This window comes from Canis aureus, chromosome 18 (assembly GCF_053574225.1).
Source record: "Canis aureus isolate CA01 chromosome 18, VMU_Caureus_v.1.0, whole genome shotgun sequence".
NCBI lineage: Eukaryota > Metazoa > Chordata > Mammalia > Carnivora > Canidae > Canis > Canis aureus.
Genome location: NC_135628.1, coordinates 14,070,079 through 14,086,383, shown reverse-complemented (window position 1 = coordinate 14,086,383; position 16,305 = coordinate 14,070,079). Strand labels below are relative to the sequence as shown.

The following is a 16,305-nucleotide window of genomic DNA, read 5'->3' as shown; positions in this document are numbered from 1 at the left end:
AGAAATAAACTCAGATACAGCAGGATCTATTGAGAAAATTAGTTCCAAATTTAATTACTTCTATTGTAGGTTGTTTAGCAATGAAATGATACACTAATCATATTAATCTTTACACTTAATGATGCAGTGAATGATAGCTAGAAACTGGTAACTAGATTTTGAGCTCATTTAAAATCTCAATTAGAAATAAATGTTTGCCAGAAGAACAATTAATGTTAGGATGTGTATTTATTAGTACCTGACTCTATTTTTATTTAGCAACATTTTCAAATTCTTTTTTCAAACCTTGACACGGTCAGTGGTCACACTTCTTTGGGCCTGCAGCCTAGTTAGCATGATGCCACCAAGGGAGGCTTTGAGACTCAGAAAATTGTTCTATCACTTACCAGATTCATGGCCTTGGCAAATGTATTAACTACTCTGAGCCTTTTTTTTTTTTTCTCTCTACAAAATGGGGCTCCTGGAGCCTTCTTCAGCAGACTAGTGTCAGAATTAAATGAAATATTGAAAAGAAATGTAGAGATTTTTTTCTAAATTAAAAGTAATAAACCCAAGCAGGGAACATTAGTTGAATTCTAGTTCAGAGGGAGAAAATGAAAGATTATAAAAAACATCTGTTGGTCCATCCTGGAAATTTTAATACAAACTGAATTTTAGAAGATATTAAGGAATCACTTATTAGTTTTCTTAACTGTGATAAAGATATTGTACTTACTAAAATAATATTCTTATTGTCAGTATATATTTGTAGAATTATTGACAGGTAAAGTATCATGATGTCTGCAACTTAGTTTCAAATGATACAGGGAAAGAGAGAAATGATACAGAGAAATAGGGCAGACAAGGTCCAGCAAAATGTTAATTATTGAATCTGGGTACAGAGTACATGGAGTTCATTTTACCATTTATTTAACTTTTGGATATTTGGTTAAGTTTTTATTTAAGTTCTAGTTAGTTAATACATAGTGCACTACTAGTTTCAGGTTTACAATATAGTGATTTAACACTTCCATAGATCACCTGGTGCTCATGACAGCAGGTGCCCTCCTTAATCCCCATCACCTATTTAACCCAGACTCACCCAACCACACCTCCTCTCTGGTAACCATCAGTTTGTTCTCTAACCACCAGTTTGAGTCTGGTTTTTGGCTTCTCTTTTCTCTCCCTTTGCTCATTTGTTTTGTTTCTTAAATTCCATATGTGAGTGAAATCATACAATTTTGTCTTTCTCTGACTTAATTTAGCTTAGCATAATACTTAGTTCCATCCATGTTATTGCAAATGGCAAGACTTTATTCTTTTTATGGCTAAGTAATATTCCATTGTGTATATATACTGCATCTTTTTAATCCATTTATCAGTCGATGGACACTAGGGCTGCTTCCATTAATTTGGATATCATCGATAATGCTGCTATAAACATCAGGGTGCATGTATTCCTGTGAATTAGTATTTCTGTATTCTTTGGGTACATATAACTTTTAGGTATTTGAAAATTTTTCTAAATAAAAAGTTCAGTGAAAAAAATTAAATGAGATAATGACATTAAAATGTATGGTTCCTATTAGCTGCTAGTTTAGGATGATTACTATCTCATTACACTGGAGGCTGTGCAGCGTGAACAGTGCTCTGCACACAGCAGGTAAGTAATGCGTACTTCCTGAAATTAAAAAAAAAGAAAATAAATAGTTGAAATCCTCTAAAAAGGATGTCTCCAAGTCCATCAGCGTCAGAAGCTGAGAGGAGGTAAAGTTGTTTTCTTGGGAACCAAGTACCTCAAGCTTATAGGTTAGGAACACTGACTTTTGAATTTAACCCATTGGATTTAAATCTGTGATGGGAGCTTAACCTCATGCCTCAATTTTCCCAGCTATAAATGCTACATACAAATACTGTTTGTTCCTATTTCATAATATCCTTGTGAAAATGAAATCAGACAATGTGCTTTAAATGGTGCCCAGCACATAGTAAGTACCTAAATATCAGCTGTTATTACAATTATGTAGATAAAACCTCCTATTCCTCTCATGATCCGAGAGGTTGTGCCAACATTTAATCAGGATTGCTCCTTCACTTATTAAACTAAATCTAAGGTGTTATCCTGAGAAACTTTCCTTCAATTTTCTTCAGTCTGTTATTTTCACTAAAAACAAACAAAAACAATTCACCTATTCTCACTTTGGTTTTCTGCATAGAGAATTCTGATGAAAGCAATAAAATTTTCACATGACAGGTTTCTGTTTTATTTTCAAACATCAACAGATTTCTTGTGGAAGTACAAACCTAACACCTTATAGTATAAAAGCCGTAAATCCAATTTGTGTAAAATGAAGGTTTCAGGAATGTTCTCTGAATCTATGATAACCGTATTACCTACGTCCTCAGATTAAAAACTGGGAGAGTTAGTGTCAATGTTTCAGATTCTCAGTGAAACAGTGTTAGTGTTTTACAGCCCTGTAGGCTTCAATCTATACCCAACTTTTTAGCTTGGGCATTCTCTGAAAGTTTCTACTCTTGTGTTGTTACCTTAGAGATAACTGAAAAGTTTTAATAGTTGGCTTTTACTTTAAGATGGTAAGTATGATAACATTTGTTATCTCAGTTATCTCATTTTAAAAATGTGCCACTAACATTTTAGAATCCAAAAAAGTGACAGATCCTCTTTGAACACTCCAGAGACAGTCCAATAGTAGCCACATGCCTTATTTATAGGGTGCCTGACAGTTTACAAAGGCGTGTTTATACACAGCACTTCATGTGATCCTCACAGGAATTCCCAAGATGTTCTGGGCAGTTCTTAGCTCCAGTTAACAGGTAAAGAAAATGGCAGGCACAGTGGTGAAGAAAAATCTACTCCAAGGCAGATGGAAATTAGAGGTGCTTATGCCTTACAGACACACATCCACTCGTGCCTTTTGCTCATATCCCTTCCCTGGGCTCCCAGTTCCTCAAGTGCACAGGGCTGGGCTCTCAGCTTCACTTTCTTACTTTGCTCGAGAGACAAAACACACAGTATCTCCTCTGGCTGACTCATCCCACTCTGGTCTCTGAGCCATCTCTCAGGCAGGACTTTCCAGTTACTCACTCAGAACTCAAAATATAACAATGTCAAAACAAGAAGAGAGTAATAGCCCTGGCTACCTTAAAACCAACCAAATAAAAAAGCAAGGTACAAAGACGAAGAGAGGCTACAAACAACCAAATCTGTCAAGTAAACTGAATGAGTTCCTTTCGCTGAAGTTTATCAAAGGAATTCTATTTCTGGTCCTCTTGACCGCAAAAAGTTGGTTATCCTCTCTTTGCTTCAGCATCCTCACCCCAGAATGTTCCTATAACCCCCAGCTTTCAAGATTATGCGGACCAGGAAAGAAGAAAATATACGGGAAAGTATTTAGCAGCACCCAGCCCTCAGTAAGACTTTGATAGTTATTTACTGAGTCAGATTAAACCTTATGGGTGAAGAAGTGTGTAAACTTGAAATCCAACATATAACAAAGAGTAGAAAGTATAAAACCCAATGTTAATGTTATACATTAGATACCTTGAAGTTAATTAAATATACGCTCCTTACATGCTACAGTTTATTATTTAAAGAGACATTTAAAATCCTACAGAAATTACCTTAAATTACAGCTGAATAAGCTTCACAAAATTTCTGAAGTATCAGTAGTTTGGGTAGTTGGCTGGAATAGATGTGTTAATTTAGCAGAAAAACTGAACCTCTAAATTTTGTGAATCTGTGAGTATATGGTTATATACATCATGAGGCTCTGCCAGAAGGAGAAAAAGGAAACAGGTGATTTTCTCAAGAAGACAGAAGGGGGAGGTCTGGGTAGAAGAGTGGGCAATGGACAACCTGACCAAGAGTATAAAGATTCTAGAAAAGATGGTGTAATACAGAACTTCGTAACTGTGAGCCATGGCCACTCAACACAGTTGAGGGCCTGGTGGGGCTGATACTCAGTATCACTCGCCAGAGTGAACCTTGATTTTGAGTACTGGGATAGCCCCCTTCTGTCCAAGAAAATGAAAGAAGCTGCTAAATCTTTCCCTTATGTAGGAAATGAATGGTGAATGCTGAACTCACCAGTTGATTCTGGTAGGCAGTGACTGCTGTGAAAACGGTCTCTGGGAAGATGAATGTTCTGAATTCTTCAGACTTCAGATTGAGCAATGAGGCTGTGTGGTCTTTCTTCTTAATGATGTGCACCCGTGGCTGGTACTTGTGCATTGAGTTCAAAATTATCTACAATGAAGAGATGGGAAATACTGAATTTTAAATATTTATATTATTACACAGGCCAAATTTGCAACGAAGCAAGGAAAGAACCATAAAATCCACAGCTTCGAATTCCAGTTGTAAGATTATCATAGACCCTTTCCATTTGTAAAGCAAATAAATCATTTTCACAAGTTGATGCGGAGTCACAGTTGTGAAATCACATTTTATCAAAACCACTGTAAACAATACAGGTTGTTTCAAGGGTCCTTTTCTAAAATGAGAGGGGGAAAGTCATTTGAAGGATGTTGATTTGTTGTTGTTGTTTTAATAAGGTTTTTAAAATATTTTTTGTTAGTCTGGTTAGACCAAAGAATGTATGTCTAAATTTTCTAAGGTAAGAACTTCCAAATTCTAGGAAGATGGATTGTTACTTATGGTTGGGAGGGGGGTTATAAAGAATTAAGAAAGGCTATGTGGTATGAGACAGACCTTGGTTAGAGTGTTAAATCTGTTACTTTCACTAGTTCCTTTGTCTTGAGCCAACTGGTCTCACCTTTTCAGCCTTGTTTTCTCAAATACAAAAATATACTAATCTCACAGCGTTGTGGAGAGGATTAGATGTATGAATCTATGAATTACATAGCAAATAGGAAGTGCTCAGGAAACATGAACATTTTCATTATTGTCAATTGTATTTCTGACAGCTTCATTGATTCCTGGCTTCCAGTTACAAACCAAACGTGAAGGACAGTTTGGTTTCCATCCTATAGCTAGTAAAAGTTGCCCAGTACTTAGACATCATGCACCTAACCTACCCTGGTTAACAAGGCAGTATTTTTCATGAATCTTTTAAATAAAATATAGTGATTTGCCATTATGAAATCTGAGCAACAAAATTCACTTTCAGATATAAAAGTTTTTCCACATCTTCCCCACCCCTGCCATTCAGCTACCTAAATCTGCAGAATGGGGTATGTCCCTCCTGTTATAATAGTGCTTATACCATATGCCTTTTGTCTCAAGGGCCTAGCAGAGTCTGGCTCTCAGGGGGGCATGCGATACATACTATGGCAGGAGCAAGGTCAATGGCATGCAGCATTGTTGCACTAATGGCTCCCCTCTTTTCTTGGCTAACAAGGGTGTGGTGGATGAGCGTTTTGGCTAGTAACTTTAAGAGAGGTAAATACTAGTCACTGTGGGATGATTAACGTAGAATTAGTCTCTCTCTGTGCTGAGATATAAGCCAGCTTAAAGTTGGCATCTGGCACTGAATTTTGAACATGCCATCCTTTTATGGTCCCAAACCTGAATAAGAATAACTAAAACAAATGAGAGCTTCAAATGAATTGAAATAGACTTTAAAAAAAAAAAAAAGTCATCTCTTTATATAATGTGTTCTTTCCAGGGAGTTCAAGATATTTATGCTTATTCATAAAACTGGAATAAGCTCAAAGTGGTGAAAGTAAACTTCTAATACAGATATAAGAAAAACATGGGCATTTATGATATGTTATACTAACAAGTTGCAACCTCACACATTCTCCCTCCCTCCCTCTCTCTCTCTCTCTCTCTCTGTCTCTCTCTCTCACACACACAGAGGAAAAAGCTCTAAGCTTTAAATAATGTCCCCTCTCCCCTACTTACACCATCCCAAGGTCAATTTCTTTCAGAAAGGGGTACCAGAGAGACTCAAACCTCAGACTGAATCTCAGCCCCCAGGGCTCCTTGACTCTCTGCTCAAGACTTCATGGGGCTAAGGAACACTAATACAAATGTCAACTTTGTTTCACTGTAGAAATAAATTCCCTGAAGTGAAAAATTTTCCTGTTATAAAATGAAAACTCCACCTATAAGAAGGGCTTCTTCAGAACTAATTCAAAGAACTTGGCTGACTGACATGGAATCTAAAAATCTTTTCTTGTAGTTTTCAGAACAAACTATTATGGTGACAAAATGCACATTCCCTTTGTTTAGTTGGTGCAGGTAATAAAGTAGTTGCAATCTTAGGAAATTCCTAGTGCAGAAGGTCCCAGACTCTCTTGCACAGAAATGGCATACAGCAGCATCCCTGTAAGTGACCCCTTGGAGAACAGGAGTCAAGGTTCCCTGAACAGTGCATGAATGTTCTCATAGAATGACTGAGCGATGGAGGACAGGATGGGGAAAGGCAGAGGAAGAAGAGATTGAGAGGGAAGAAGTTCTGGGTGACTTCTCCATTCCATCCCAGGGAATCCAATTAATCCAAGGCACTATACTTACATGGCCATGCTGATCCAGTTCATTGTTGGTGAGTTTCACCTTTTCAAAAGACACCATCTGCTTGAGTAGCTGCTCACCAGTAAAAGGAGAGTCTGGGTGTACATACAGCCTAAGAAAATTATGAGAGAATGTTGAGACATTTTTTACAAATCTGTTCTCTGAGGGTCATAAAATATTCTGATTCCGAAGAAACACAAAAACTTCTCATAAATGGTGAATTATATTTGCCTCAGATAATCTCAAATTTACTATTATAACAGTATCAAAATAAGTCTAAAACATCTAAATATGTTTCTTCATGTACCAAAGATCTAAAAGGAATAATACCAGGATGCCTGGGTGGCTCAGGAGTTGAGCATCTGCCTTTGGCTCAGAGTGTGATCCCAGGGTCTTGGGATCGAGTCCCACATCGGGCTCCCTTTAGGGAGCCTGCTTCTCCCTCTGCCTGTGTCTCTGCCTCTCTCTCTCTCTCTGTGTGTCTCTCTCATGAATAAAGAAAATCTTTAAAAACAAAATAAAAGGTACAATACCTAATAAATTTTCTACTGTCTGCTCAGCAAGCCATTTTTAAAAAGGTGCATATTTTTCCATCTATCTAATCAACTATTGGTCTATTTCTGTAAAATATGAAATTTTATTACTGTTGCAGGTATTTTCAAAAGAGAGACTAGTTTATACTAACTGTATAATAAGTTCCTAGTATAAATACTGCTAAAAAGCAATGAAGGCATAAAGAATTTAAGAGGAAACAATTCTAGAGAATCCATTCATTTACACTTAAAGATTATTCAGTTTGAAATTTATAGATGCAAGACAAAGTAATTTTTTTAAAGATTTTTCTTTATTTATTCATGAGAGACGCACACCGAGAGAGAGACAGACAGACAGAGGGAGAAGCAGGCTCCATGTAGGGAGCCTGATGTAGGGATGTAGGACTCAATCTCAGGACCCCAGGATCATCGCCTGGGCCAAAGGCGGACCCTCAATCGCTGAACCACCCAGGCGTCCCAAGACAAAGTAAATTTAATACAGCAACCTAATTCAATAGTCAACAGATCATAGTCTGTTGCTCCTCCCACTACTTTAAATACCACTACTTTCATCTAGTTAGATGCCCACTAAATCAGAGTGAAAATAAGCTGGGTAAACCTCGAATTATTCAGTGTATTTGTTCATAAATAGCTTATGGGGGGTAAAAAAGCTTTGATGGGAAAAAAATATATTTATCAAGTATTCATCATTTACTGATCACCTGCTACGTGCAAGGTGATCTTCTACCCACTCATAGTTAAATGCAGGCCATCTGTTCTACCAACAAGCATCATACAAAGTACAACTCTGTAAATTCTAATCCTGGTATCCACTAGACATAAGCTTTTCTGAAGTCAGGAGAGACGATAGAACTCGTGAAAGAGAAGGAAATACCCCTGATTTAATAGGACAAATCCCTTTATCCATTGGACAGGTTATTTGTATCTCAATTTTATATAGGATCCTTATAATTTTAATAAAACATAAATATTATGGTTGGGGCCAAGTCAAGGGGAAAAAGTCACAAAACCTTCCCCTGCAGTTTTTATGGAAGAAAACCCAAGAAGTCTGTGCCATGCTTTGTCACACAGAGGACTAAGAAGAATTGGGTGCACATGCTGACACACTAAAGCCCACCAGAAGCAAAGCACAAAAAAGGCTAACACCACTAGAAATTCTTACTAAACCAACAGAGGAATTTTAGGTGTGTGTGTGTCTGCCTGCTTGTTTTGGAGGAGTGTTCAAAAATGCTGTTCAGGGGGGATCCCTGCCTGGGTGGTTCAGTGGTTGGGCGTCTGCTTTCGGCTCAGGGCACGATCCTGAAATCCCAGGATCCAGTCACACATTGGGCTCCCTGCAGGGAGCCTACTTCTCCCTCTGCCCGTGTCTCTCATGAATAAATAAATAAAATCTTTTTTAAAAATGCCGTTCAGTTGGAAGTATTCTTTGATGACACAACCACAATAGCGTTTCAAGTATACCCCTCCAGGGCTCTAACTTTACAGGTGCAGTTGTTTTACTGACTAGCACCACTTCACACCCACCGAGCCAAAAAAAGTTTCAAAAATATTTCAACTCCTAGAAGCTCATGAAATGTTCCCTCTTCATCAATTCAACATGTGTAATCACATTAATAAAGTCTAATTAATATTAATATCAGTTACTTGATATTAATATCACATTAATATTAATAATTATGTATTAATAATACATTAATATCAGTTACTTGAAAGACAACAAAATGTTCTATATGAAAACACAACATTATTTTAAATAATGTATCACGTCTTGCCCATTGTTGAGATCAAATGATATTGTCAAGTATTATTTCTTCTGATTAGGAAAAACTGTTGAATTTCTGTCTAAACTAAAACGTTTCAAGGAGAACCACAAGGAATTTCCATCATCAGTACAAAAATGATCACCTCCCATATTCCTCACCTTTCCCGTATGGGGCTATGAAATATAGCACTGCTTTCTTAATACTAATAAAGGATATTTGCTTAAATTATCGAGCATATTTCTATCCTATAATACACTAAACGTTTTTATCTAATATCAATATAAATAAACTGAAGTAAGATGAATGAAAAAGCATACAGGAAGCCCCTCCTCTCTCAAGTCCCCCGGACTTAAAATTCCAGCAATAGCTTAAACATGCTTCAGTTAAGATAGCGTATTGGTACGTGCTTTCCTTCTCCAACCAGAACAGATTAGTAACATAAACAAGGCATGTCATATTTCCAAAGTCCTGCTGGCCTGCACCAGTTCCCCATACCTTCAGATAGGAAGAAAACGTATGCTAAATAAGAGCGATTAACTCCTTAAAGGAAAAGACTTTGGGGGGTGGGGAGAGGATTTGCTTGTAAAAATGATTAGAAATCTGCTAAAATACTTCTCTCTGTCTCTCTCTCTCTGGTTTAAAAAGATTTTGCAAAGTTTGGAAGGAAGCTTGAGAGTACTGTGAATCAGCTATTTAACAAAAAATAGTAAAGAATAATTAAACTACTATAAATTGGTGAATCTTGCTCAATTTTTTTTAAAAAGTGTATATTTTTTAAAAAGTCCTTAGTCCTGTTATTTGTTATTTAATATGCTGATTTGGAAGGGTTGGGAAGATGTCCTTCCTAGTCTCCTGTGGGAATGGAAAACTTGGAGAGGCTTCTTTTAATTTCTTCTCCAGTGTATGTAGCATACTGTAAGCTCAGTAATGTGATTAAGGACTAAGTAAGCTTACTATTCGATCTGAACTAGTATGTGTAAATTGTCTATGTTGGTTCTGTGCCTTGACGAAAACTCCAGACTAGATACTTGCAAAGGATGAGCCGTAACTTTAAGGTCCCTAAACTTGTACACATAAATTAATTCTTAATTCTGATATGAACTTCTAACCAATTACAAAAATTAGATAGTCATAAAACAACTTAAAAAAAACAGTAAGGAGGCTTGGTTTTAGAATCTTAAATGTAAAATCTCCTAATATCCTTTGTTTGTATTAAAGTATGCAGTTAGGTTCCTATAACTTCAGCCACTACTTTTTGCGTAAACTAATACATGTTCTTTTTTTCCCCCTAGAAAGCTAATTTGGGTAAAGCAGCAACAATTTAAAAAAAAAAAAAAAAACAGCCTGTGATTTTTTAAACAGGGTTCTCCTTGAAAAACATTATTACCAATTAGCACAAAAATAAATATATGTGATCCCTAACATAATAATGTTTCACGTAAGAGAATATTCATCTGATGTTGAATTATATGCATCTACTGAACTCACTATACAGAAAGGGAAAAAAGGGTTAGCTATTCTTACTTAAAAGGTCTGAGTCCTTTATTGGCAAAAACAACATTTCACTAAAATGACCTTTTTGTGTGCAGGCATAACCATATTATTTTAAAATATTTACTATAAACAACCACTTTACTAAAATACACTCTTCTAAAAAGGATTTTAGGGCAACCACTTCAGCAGTAGGTGTATTTAGTCTGGTGTTAAGTAACCAACGAGAATTGACAGTTGCCTTCTGCAACGAGTCTGGATTTCTAATGAATATTCTAACCGAAATTAGGAAAGCGTGGAAATGAATGATGAGAAAAATTAAATTAACAACATTCTGTTTCTGCAAACTCTGCCTTTCTCAGAGATTTTGTATAGTCAATCTCCGAGCATCTGGGCTTGGAATGCTCCCTACCAGAGCTCACCACTGTGAACGCAGACCTGCTTGAAAGTCAACCAACCAGAGACATTCTGCTCCCAGGGTTAATGAGCATTTTGCTTTGCCAGAAAATCTGGAGGCACAAACCTGGCTGGCAGCGGCGGGTCTGCTTTGCCAGCCACCAGCCAGGAGGACCGGTGGTAGGCGTAGCGGTACCTCTTGTTGTCCACGGGGACGATGTCCATCAGGACTATGTATTTGGCATCAGGATCCACGCCGGAAAATGATACTCGGATGGTGGGAAACATCCTCCTGACACAGGGAAACAAAGAGAATCTGCAGGAGCTCAAACAGCCTAAGGAGCCAAGTGAATTCCGGAGGGAGGTCCTACTCCCCTCCCTCCCCAGCCCCGAAACCCTTTTTGTTTCCACAGAGATGTGAATTCGGAGACCTTCCTTCTCCCAAGCATAGATAATTTCAGGTGTCACCTTTATAGGAGTCCTCATTGCCATGTGAAAAGTTTTGTTTTGTTTTCTGATACCCAAAGATCCGTGATTAGGGATATCTTATGTTACTTTCCCAAGTCACGGAGCAGACCCGGGTAGCCCAACCCTCTAGGGTTGCAGGGAGAGAATTCACTCCCGCCAGAGAAATCTAGAGTGGGGTGGTGTTTCCAGAGACCCTGGGGGTATTTCCCAGAGTCCAGAGAGCTGGGATGACCAGGCCTGGCAGGGGCCATGGACCTTTAGAGTCTTTGTCCCAGGCCTGGGGAGCTGCCTGCACCCTGTGGCTTCCGGACACTCCTTGCCTGCCCAGCTACAGCACCAGGAGGCCCGCAGCACCAGCACAGAGTGTGGTCGTTTCAAATTTCATTCTTCTGCACCGGCTTTAATTTTAAGTTTTTAACGGGAGCTGGTGGCTTTTGCAAATTGAGGCCAATAAAAGGGAAGTTACCTGCCTCCCTCCAAACACCCAGCAGCCGGCCTGCACTCCCAGCATGAGTTCCCACTTCCTTCCAGCTGCCAAACCTGAAGCCCAAAGCCTTCCCAGACTGCAGGGTCCCAAGATCACCAGTCCCTGTGCCCTCTCATCAAGGCCATGGCGGCGTTCTCCTTGGCCAGATCTCGAGACAGCAAATGCTTGGACGTCTATCTCAGCAGCTCTTTCCCAAAGCAAGTCAGTGGAAAGAAGTTATCATTAATCAAACCTTCCTGTCTTTGCTCTGGATTAGTAGGGTTTCACCCATTTCCTGGGAACACCCTAGGCCACCCGGGGCCCCATTCTCACCACCCCACTCCTCACACGCCAAGGCCCATCACTACCTGCCCGATTTGGTGATGATCATCTCTGTTCCTAGCTCGTGGAATTTGTCCCAGAGCTCCTTAGTCTCCAGGCTGCAGGCAATTTTGGCCATTTCCTCACTGGGGATGATCGGGGTGGTGGGGATGAGCGGCTCAGTACACAGAGAGGAGGAGGAAGGGCTGCTACTGCTGCCCCCACCACCAAACTCCCCGTGAGCATCCAGGCTGGTCAGTTCGCCCAGGGGCTGGGCACAGGATGACTTCTCAACAAATTGTTCTGCAAGCAAAGAGAACAGAGAATGACAGCTAACGCTGTCAAGCAAAGATACAGGAAGGAGAACAACAGAACTAAAACAGGTTCTGGACTTTGGAAAAGTTAAGTTCAGAAACTCCAGGAAGGCAGTGGTAACCCATCACTATATAAATTCCCTGGAGCGGCATACCCAATGCTTCCTTCCTGAACCAACTGAGTTCTAGAACTAATATTAATACCATTATGAAAGCTACTTTAGGTACTAAAAATATAAGGAGTGGATAATGGGAAAGGGAGTGATCGTGAAAGAATGAAAAGCAATTATTTCTGTCGCTATCCCTCCCAAGTTCCAGACTTGGCAGCTTGTGGGATTTGCTGCCATTGCTGCCTTTTTGACGACGAGGAAAGATTTTGCTCCAGGGAGACCAAGGGAATGAAGAAATCAGCACCTTCCCTTACTTTGACAGAAACTGTCCCTTCCAACCTGAGCCTTCTCTCCATAAGAAAAAATGGAAAGTGGAGGCGATGTGGAGAAAAGAGGGGATGTGGTTAAAACAAAAAAATTAAGTCACTTCACTTCTCTGCCTGGCTCTCAGTTTTCTAGGCTTCGATACAAGGACATTTTTACAACATCCCTCCCAGCCTGAGACCTTATGAAAGACTCCAACATATCACAGAAGTACACTCTCTAGGTCATTTTGGGAACCCGCATGAAACAATTGCTTGAGGGCAGTGTGCATATCTTTCTCTCAAAAAGGTCCTGGAGGTAAGGAAAACAACCCCGACCCCAGGCTAGCAGAGTATTAAAGTGGGAAGAACGTCATCCACCATCAGGCTGGAATACCACTGCCTACGAACCAAACATTCTCCCCCACAGCTGATAAGGGCCTAGGACTACACCAGTCACTTTGATGGAATACAGGGGGACTTCTGTAATTGTCCCAATTATCTTGCATCCCTTAAAAAAGAAACTACTTGAATCTGCAATGTGAAACTGATCTCTAAACAACTCTGTTCTGAGTGCCCTCAAGGAATTGAAACAAGCTCTAAATGTAGATATATACATATATATGCTTTATATCATATAAAGTATTTTATTTCCCATATTTCTCTTGGACTTGGGGCAGACAAGCAGGAAAAGGGCAACTTTGATCTTTCTTTCTCTTAAAATAACAATCCAACTCATTGTAACATTTTTAAATTAAGAAGAACCAAATTAATTATTTTAGCCTCAGCAAAGAAGTGAAGGATGCCACAGCACAATCGTACTTGTAACGAACATTTTCAGAAATACGTTCACATAATGTCTTTACAGGGAATCAACAAGTAACTTCAGAAATTTTATTTAAAAAAAAAAAGAAATTTTATTTTCTATCAATTGAAAAAGGCAAAAGTCCCTAAGCCCCAGGCAAGGAAGAAAATCATACAGAATCGCTCTAATACAACGTTTTATGTCAATTGTATCTCACTAAAAAAAAAAAAAAAAAAAAAAATTAAGAAATATTCTAGTGGCCTAAGGCAGTTCTTTTAAATAGATTTAGTATGTTCAAATGGGCAAGCATGAGACACTTTCGAGTTCCCACCCCATAGCTGCTTCCACGTCTCTCTGCTGTTTCAAAGTACCACATTCTCTCCTAGCAGAACCTCTAGGTGTTTCTCTTGCAGCAATCTTCGGCTTATTGTGCTCTGTTGAACTGGCCTGGGGAAAAGACAAGAGTGCCTTCTGGTTCTTTCAGAGCTTGTCTCAAAAGCCCAAAGGAGGGATGCTCATTTTACAGACTGTGTGTGTTTGCAGTGGGGAAGAGGGGCTGGCTTTATAGCTTAGAATTTAGATAGAAGGTGAGCATTCTCAGGAAAAGAAACAGAAAAGAAAGTGATACTGAAATGAGCTGAAAATGGCATGTTTCCCAGTCTGCTGTCTGTAATTCTGACAGGAATTTTAACCCCAAGTGCTCTTTTCCTGCTAGCTACCAAACTGTGATGGGGGTGTTTATAAAGAATTCAGAGGCCCTCTAAATAGGAGTGGATCACGTTGGGCAGTCCCACAAATGTAACTTTGAAATTGGTGGCTAACATTTTTGTAAACAGTTGGGGTTTGTTTCATTGGTTGTTTCCATTTTGGGGCGAAGCAAGCTTAGATTTCCATAGGAGGGCAGGTGGGAAGAACCAGGAAAAGGGAGTGAAAACCTTCGAGGGGAGTATTCTTGATATTCTATTTTCTGGAGACCTTCTGGTTTCCTTTTCCTTGGCTCTAAGCTGCTCTGGGGATTCTCTTTCTTTTCTCTCTGCCCGGTCCTCTTAGTTGTCCTCTTTAACACTTTGTCTTTCCTACTACGGTTGTTATTTCGGATGTGAGAAGTACTGGAAAGGACGGGGAGAAAGAAAGAAAACACAGGGGAGAGGTTTTTTTTTTTTTTTTTTTTTTTTAAAAAAAAAAAAAAGAAAGAAATAGTACCCTAAGTTCGCTATTTGATGTTTCTCACCATTTTAGGGCCATCAGACCATCAGGATGTGGAATAACTATTTCCCAGGGAACCCAAGAGGGGATGATAACACTTCATTCCCTGTCAATTAGAAAGGGACCTCGAAACACTCAAGTCCAGCAGTTTCTTTCCCACACAATTCACTTGTGCTAAGGGGAACATAATCCTTATTTTTCCCTTTACTCTGAGCCTAGTGTCTTCTATAAATGGTAAAGGTTGTTGAATAAACAGTATAGCTAAAAGTTGAGGAATTTGGAAAATGGTCACTGGCTAATGTTTTTGCCAACCTCCACTGAAAACGATGGCAGCTATAAAACGATGTCTCGCTGATAAGTCTGGAGCTTCTGTGAAAGAAATGGGGGGGGGGGGGAGCTGGCTTAAGTCTAAGTCTACAGCCCCTGACAGTGGTTTTTAAGGAGCCGATCCTATTTAACCGATTGAAGTCAAAGGAAAAAAAAAAAAAACGAGATGCAACTAGTTTCTTGTGGAGGCGCTTAGAGTCCCTTTGGCATCCTACGCACACGCAGGTGTAACACGCCTGCTAAATTCCGCTGAGCCTTAAAAGGGGTTACCGATCACTAGTCCCTGACTGCGCGTATCCCGACAAGTCACAGGCTGTCGGACGTACGACCTGATCCGGGGCTTCCGGACCAACAGGTAGGGACGGCGGCTAGGCACGGACCACACGGAACCCGCCAGTCCGCGGAGCCTGCAAAGAAAACTCGGGCTCCCACCCCGGGCGGGCGTCGGGCCCGGCCTGAGCGGCAGACGCTGCCGGACGCTGCGGGAGCAGGGAGAGGCGCCCCCCACCCCGAGCCTCCGCGCCCAGGGCCCGGGGGCACCGACCGGGGCGCAGCAGCCCCGGCCCTGCCCACGGCGGCCCCGGCGGCCGGACTTACCCAGGGGTTTGATGGTGTTCTCGGCGGCCTCCTTCTCCTTGGAGCCGCCGCTCGACATGAGCGCGGCGATGGAGAAGGCGTTGGCCCGGGAGGAGAGCTGCGGCTTGGGCGACGCCGTGAACTCCATGGCCCCCAGCGCGCGCCCCGGGCCACCGACCGCGCCCGCCGAGCCGCCGCCGTCCAGCTTCCGCAGCCGAGACGCGCACGGCGCGAGGCCGCCAAGGGCAACCTCCCCGCAGCTGCGCCCCGGCCTCGGCCCCTCACCGCGGGGCCCTCCCGCCGCCGACGCTGCCGCCGAGCCGGGCGGGGCTGCAGGCGCCCAGCAGCGGGCTCCACCGCGCGCGCGAACGCCGGGGCGCTCCGCGGGAGCTCGGGCTGCGCCGCGGGGAGGGGGCGCCGAGCACCGGCCGCGCCCCGCGCAGGGGTCCCGCCGCTCCCCCTCCGCGCGGGCCGACGGCCGGGGCAGCGCCGCCGACAGGGGGCGGCCGCCGGGAGGGGAGCGCAGGCGTGCGAAGCCCCGCGCGGCGCGGACGACTCTGCGCCCGGGCGCTCGCAGCCCCGCGCCTTAATTTGCTGGCGGCGGCGAGCCCGGAGGCCCGCAGCCAGTCAGCGCCGCCCCACGTCACCGCTTCCTGATTCCGCCGCCGGGGGCGGGGCCGCGCGGGCCGGGCCGGGCCGGGCCGGGAGGGCGCGCCCCGGGCGCCGTG

At 41.7% G+C, this 16,305-nt stretch overlaps 1 protein-coding gene across 1 annotated transcript in view; it reads right to left on the bottom strand.

The window, feature by feature from the left end:
- Positions 1–15,805, bottom strand: part of TBX20 (T-box transcription factor 20) — a 55,196-nt gene extending 39,391 nt beyond the window's left edge. Inside the window, exons 1-5 of the mRNA XM_077856215.1 lie at positions 15,599–15,805; positions 11,985–12,240; positions 10,810–10,974; positions 6,482–6,590; positions 4,088–4,246 (exon numbers count right to left, since the gene is read on the bottom strand). Coding sequence (XP_077712341.1) covers positions 4,088–4,246; positions 6,482–6,590; positions 10,810–10,974; positions 11,985–12,240; positions 15,599–15,725 — 816 coding nt within the window. The 5' untranslated portion in view covers positions 15,726–15,805. The remainder of the gene's footprint in view (positions 1–4,087; positions 4,247–6,481; positions 6,591–10,809; positions 10,975–11,984; positions 12,241–15,598) is intronic.
- Positions 15,806–16,305: the final 500 nt, after the last annotated feature.